This window comes from Lupinus angustifolius, chromosome LG19 (assembly GCF_001865875.1).
Source record: "Lupinus angustifolius cultivar Tanjil chromosome LG19, LupAngTanjil_v1.0, whole genome shotgun sequence".
Taxonomy (NCBI): Eukaryota; Viridiplantae; Streptophyta; class Magnoliopsida; order Fabales; family Fabaceae; genus Lupinus; species Lupinus angustifolius.
In genome coordinates this window covers 13,913,039-13,918,853 of record NC_032027.1, presented here as the reverse complement: position 1 = coordinate 13,918,853, position 5,815 = coordinate 13,913,039, and the positions used below count along the sequence as shown (strand labels likewise).

The following is a 5,815-nucleotide window of genomic DNA, read 5'->3' as shown; positions in this document are numbered from 1 at the left end:
GAGCACCATGTGACTATCATCGACATCACCTTAGCCAATGGTCTCAACTACAACCATTAGAATGACCACCACCATCACCATTCAACCATCACAAACCAAACAACCACCAGCCTAACCACCACCATCATCACCAATATGATGACCACTAGCACCACCACCACCCGTCCAACTAAGATGATAACTATCATCACTTTGATATAATAATGGTAGTAAAGTGTGTCTTGTGGGATGATAAGAGTACAACTCTTCTCTAGTATTGGAGAAATCAGTATTAGAATATAAGGATGAATTTTTAAAGATTTTTTATTTATTTTTAATAGAAAATAACATATAATCATAACCATTAAAAATTTTCTTTTACCACATGTCTTAATCCTATCTTGTTCAGGACTCTCGAGGAGAAGATCCCCACGCGTGTAATAATGACAAAGAGGGTATTAAGGTGGTGGGTTGTTATTAAATATTGGCAATAAATAAAGGGTGCACCACAGTCCACAAATAGCAACATTTGAGAAATTATAAATTTGACAATAAATTTTGAAAACCATAAAAGTTGATGTTGAAACTATAAAACTAAATTAATTTATAAAAAATCAAATGCTTAAGCTTTGATTGGATTTTATATATATCATGACACTTCTCTTTTGTTGTTATAAGCCAAAAAATGTTTCTTTAGTCATTGGTCAAATCTAACTGTAAGAGATACTGAGTGCAATAAATCACTATGGTTTCCTCTAAATGATTTACTTAGGTAGAAGCATGGATTAAGTCAAACCAAGTAGGTGGACTAGAATCTACAACCTCACTTTTGCTTTATAAGTTGAAGATTTTATCCAACAAAATGACATCATGTGGAGACAAAGAAGGTCATCCTATTTAGCATTAAAGCAATAAGCCATAATGAATCCATAAAAATCATCAAATCACATAGTAGTTTGAATTTACAACGTGGGATAAGTGTAGATTGACAACATGGGATAAGTGCACATAACACCTCTTTTCCTAGTTCCATTAACAAGACAAGGAAACATGTCAGAGAATTCAAGTACCTACCCTATAAATAAAGGAATGAACCATCAAGTATAGACCTTTCATCCTTACATGCCATACCTACTCATTCCATGAGGGTTACCTTGTGATACATTGATGGCTTGAGTTCTCATCTTAGCTTCACTCCATATCAAAGGTGCTGCCATAGACTCCATGCCCAACATTCTTATTTTTCCACCACCTTGAGTTCCTTCAAAACCGATTCCTCCGGAAGTCTCGTGTGAAGTTAGGCAACTTTCGGTTGAACAATCACCCCGTTGGGGTGGGAGACTTGGTGGTATTTCTTCTTCCGGGAGGTGCACTCCGACCACCTCAACCGATGACATGGAGTAAAAGCCGAGAGCATCAACCATGGGACCTCTTGGTGATTTACTTCCAATTCCTTGAAACTTTTGGCTATCTGTGTCTGTAACAGTAGCACCTATAAATTGATCAGCCAGCATCTTGCAAGCTCTTTCGAGCATGGCCATGTATCTCCGCTCTGCATCCTGGCGAATTTGCACGTGCTTCTCTGCCTACAGTGAAATCATTATTTATTGTTATCGGTATGCATTATCAGGAAAATGTTTTCAGAAGAATTTCTTCACAAATTAACAAGTCGCAACTTCCTTCAATTCAATGTACAACTTTCGACTACCTTTAAAATACCAACCAATTTGGTAAAAATTCATTAAGCCATATTGGATACATCACTTGCACTAGGAAAATGAAATTTACCTCCACTTGCAAATGTAGTTTACTTTGCACTTCCATCTGTGCTCTTAATGCCTCCTTGATTTCGTAACCCCTACGACAGAACATTAATTATTCCCTAAATCTGGTAATTCAAGACCACTGAACATCCACAGGAAAACAAAATGACTTTCAAGGATTAATGAAAGTTCTTACTCGTTTGTATCGGAAGCTGGCAAATTTGGAGGAGAGTTATCATTACCAGGGCTTTCTAAAAGATAAGAGCCTGACATTCCTTCCATAAATTTTCAACAAGAGTTATCAGAAATCCAAGACTAAAACAAAAAAATTAGCTAAACTTACAATTTAGGAAGTTTTTAGATTTAAAAGGTTTGTAGATAGACATGATTTACGAGAACACATTCTAAGGTTGTTAGATCCATGTAGCCAATCTTATCTAGTCGGTAAAGACTTGTTGATTGTTATACAATTTAGGAAGCCTTGGCAAAGTTTCTCCCAATTTAGGGACAGTCACCCAAAGTGAACATAGAATGGTTAGTAACGGTTCAAAATCAATGAGTAATTTAATGGGTTAACCATAAATTAACTTGGCTAGCTACTCTACCAAATCTTTGGCTAAGTTGCTTCATAAATGGAAAAATATCCAACAAGATTCCCTAATTGCAATTCTACATGGACAGTTCCACACCAATGTGTATCAGTAATATATCGTGCCATTAGTTCATTCAGATTAAAATTCCAGGTGCAGCCTTTCCGTTAGGAAAGGGAAAAGAAAAAGACTCCACTGAAAACATTGGACAGAACAAAAAACACCCAGGATAGGAAAGATTCAGATGAGAGGAACATAAATGGAATGTTCGGAGAGGAATGACAAGTGACAACCATACCATCTTTGCATGCCTCACTGATATCTTTTCCTGATTGCTTGCCAAGCCTGTATTTCTGCAATGCAGAAAGGAAAAGTTTCATTTACATCACAAAGCCTAAGATAGGCCAGATCATTATTATATAAAGAATTAAAGAGACCTGAAGATGACTCTTTAAATGAAATAGAGTCAGACCCTTGACGTTCATAGTCCTCAAGATTGCTTTTGGTGTAGCTTCTGCAGATAACATCAAGAAACTCATCAGAATATGATATTGATGATAACATACACGTGAAAGTTCCAACAGGAGCAAGTCAAAAATGGAAACTGGAAAGTAGGCTTTAATAGCAAGTTCACAAACAAGTGAAGTTAGGATATTTTATAAGCCTCAACAGACATAGATGCATGATTATTAGTACTTTCATATTCATATCTCAACTGTAAATTTAAAAAAGTGTAGTTATACTAAGAATGCAAATATATCGAATCATAGTATCACATACCACCCATTCAAACCATCCAAAAATCATGTAATATGATAAAATTTAGTTGGTATTCATGTTTGTCATATCATCGAGAGTCTGTCTTAACTAATGATCTCAAGACAATCACAATTCACAAGCAAAAAAAGTCTTGGCCTTTCTAATGTGAAGTCTATGAAAATGTTAATTTTAAATATTCAACATCCTAGAATCACATTTGAGCATAAACAAATGAGTTATGTCATATTTTACGTTAAAAAATATATTTTATTATCATTTTTTCGTGCACCCTAAAGTTTAGTTCATGATTCATCTCACTGGTCTATCAAAAAACATCTAAATATCAATCTTGTGATCACATATTTGATGAGACAACATTGTTGAAACGAAGTGGACTTCGTTTCAACAATGTTGTCTCATCTTTTTTTACGAGATCTTGAGGAATCGAAACTGAAACCCTAATCTAATCCCAACTTAATTTTATTGTGATTCAAAATTTGGTTTTTGGCAAAAATGTTTTGTTTTGCCTTGTTTAGAAGTGATTTTGTTTCCAAAATGAAAGACAATTAATGTTCATAAAAATTGTAATATAATTTTAGTAATGAATGTGAATAAAGTAGGGCATGAAAGAAGATGTAAACTTGTAGTGCTGTATTGATTGACTTCTACATTGAATGTACATATATAATATTATCAGTATTAAATCGGAACTAAGACAATTTTGAAGTTGAATTGCTTTTGAAAAAAACCTTGGGCAATAGTTTTAGACTTCAATCATATTCTCATCCTAAGAGATATACAAGAAATGCAGCCGTTGATACTGGCACACTCTCATACTTCATTGAAGTGAGTGGAGTACATTTAGGGTTGTATCGGCTCGGTTTGGTTTGTCTACACAACACAATACCTGGCCCTTAAGAATCATGCTTGAAAGGATAAGAGAAGGTGTAACTGTGCTCAACAAGTAATGCATCTGGCTACGCAATGCAATAAATCGTTTATTACTTGCTAAGCAAGTGATGCATTAGATCAGGGTTGATTTATTCTCGAGTAAATTAACAAGGTTTGAATTGAATCAATTGATCTCCAGAAAAAACGTCAGCACCAGCAGTTTCAAAATCAAAGTAGTTTATGACAAAACATGCTAGCTATTACATCTCACGTTTACGGTGCTCCATGCCACAACTATATAATGTTTTCCTATAAGCGCTCTTTTGGCTGCTCTTCCATTATAACAATGTATGGCTGCTATTGACAACCTTGTAAAACATGGCTACAACTCTATATAATCAAGCAAATTTATCAAGTGACACATGCAAATTTTCCAGAAAAATAATTGTATTAATCATTTCAAAAGTAATTATATACTTAATAATAGCCGAACAAACTCAAAATTTAAAATCCATAATAGCCAAACAAACAGGGAGTGTAAGATCTAAACATTAAAGATCTTCAAAGTTGAATTTAAAATGTTCACCCAACTTCATTGCATTGTTTGAGTCTATACTCCTTTGCAACAAATGCTCCTACAAATACTTTTTAATATCCGAAACTCGAATGAGTTTCAACTTCTTAATATCACTAGCAAAATAGCCATTCTTAAAGATTATGGCACAGTTCTTGCAGTCCGTCATTACTTGACTTGTTCCTAATAGACAAATAACTTCCCTTTTATCATTTAAAGATTTAATATAGCATCTAAAAGTGCATGGAGTTCTAGCAATTCTTACTAAAAATTCTAGTTACTGCATATAACTTTAGAGTCATAACACAGAAATCCTCTCATTTTTTCCATGCTCCTCAAAGTCAAAGGTGGATCATTTCAAAGCATATCCCAGCAATACACAATTTACAAATCAAACTAAGCCAAGACTTAAAGTCTACCAAATTTTTTCATGAAAGAAATAAAAGGCAAAGGAAATTTCACATATGCCATAGAAGGAAAACTGAACTAAAATTAAGAGAAGATTAAAAGGGAAAAGACACTTACTGCTAGCACCTCCAAGCTGAGTAACAGCATCAACGAACCGTTCATGAAGGTCCTGTGTCCAACGAAGTCGAGGTTTTGGATCAGCAGTGAGAACCAGACATGGATCTCCCTTATGATTATGAGAGAGGTTTGAACCACCACAACCACCTTGAACATCTTCAACGAGCCCATCAATGGGGTGTATCATTCTTGGAAACATGGCTGTTCTTCTTGTCAAATGGAGAAAAATTCAAGAACCCCAGAAAGGGAAAAGTGTGTAAATGATGGATTTTGTGGTAAAGGTAGAATCTTTTTGAGATTTGAGGGGTATGTGTGAGATTGAAGACAGAGAAAAATGAAGGGTGAAAAACAAAAAAGGTAAGAGTGAAAAAGAAGATGACGTTAATAGTGGCACACCTTTCAGGGATCTTGTCCCTTTCTACTCTTTCTATGAAACACAAACAAGAAGAAAAGAAAGGGAAAATTTAAGGGTTGTTGTCTATGTTCTGTGGGTCTATCCTATTATTGCTGTCTCTTTCTCTCTCTTTCTCTCTCTTTCTCTGTATTTTCTTTTTATTTTGTGTCTATATCATTGGGTCCTTTTCTTTGGGCTGTAATGCAAGTAGATGGAGTCACTGAATGTGGATTGTTGGGTGATTAATTAAAAGATATATCATATTTTTTTTTATATTATAAAAGATATTTCCTCACTCTATGGATAAGGAAATAATCATTTTCGAGATGTATGATTGCTG

The 5,815-nt window shown here is 34.7% G+C and overlaps 1 protein-coding gene across 2 annotated transcripts; it reads right to left on the bottom strand.

The window, feature by feature from the left end:
- On the bottom strand, positions 853-5,554 carry LOC109334187 (protein PHR1-LIKE 2-like). Of its 2 annotated transcripts, none has more exons than XM_019569804.1 (6): positions 5,082-5,554; positions 2,770-2,846; positions 2,631-2,685; positions 1,939-2,017; positions 1,768-1,837; positions 853-1,565 (listed from the first exon to the last, which is right to left on the bottom strand). In XM_019569804.1, exons 1-6 carry the CDS (start codon positions 5,278-5,280, stop codon positions 1,098-1,100), a joined length of 948 nt encoding a protein of 315 aa, XP_019425349.1. In that variant the 5' UTR covers positions 5,281-5,554; the 3' UTR covers positions 853-1,097. The 2 variants fall into 2 exon arrangements, with proteins under 2 accessions (XP_019425349.1, XP_019425350.1); XM_019569805.1 differs by having other exon boundaries at positions 1,939-2,008.

What these genes read in the sequence shown, in the direction of transcription:
- LOC109334187 (XM_019569804.1), bottom strand. Translation starts at nt 5,280, where the DNA reads ATGTTTCCAAGAATGATACACCCCATTGATGGGCTCGTTGAAGATGTT. An exon ending in CAGTGAGGCATGCAAAGATG is followed by an intron (nt 2,018 to 2,630) that starts GTATGGTTGTCA and finishes AATTTATGGAAG; the next exon opens with GAATGTCAGGCTCTTATCTT. An exon ending in CCAGCTTCCGATACAAACGA is followed by an intron (nt 1,838 to 1,938) that starts GTAAGAACTTTC and finishes GTTCTGTCGTAG; the next exon opens with GGGTTACGAAATCAAGGAGG.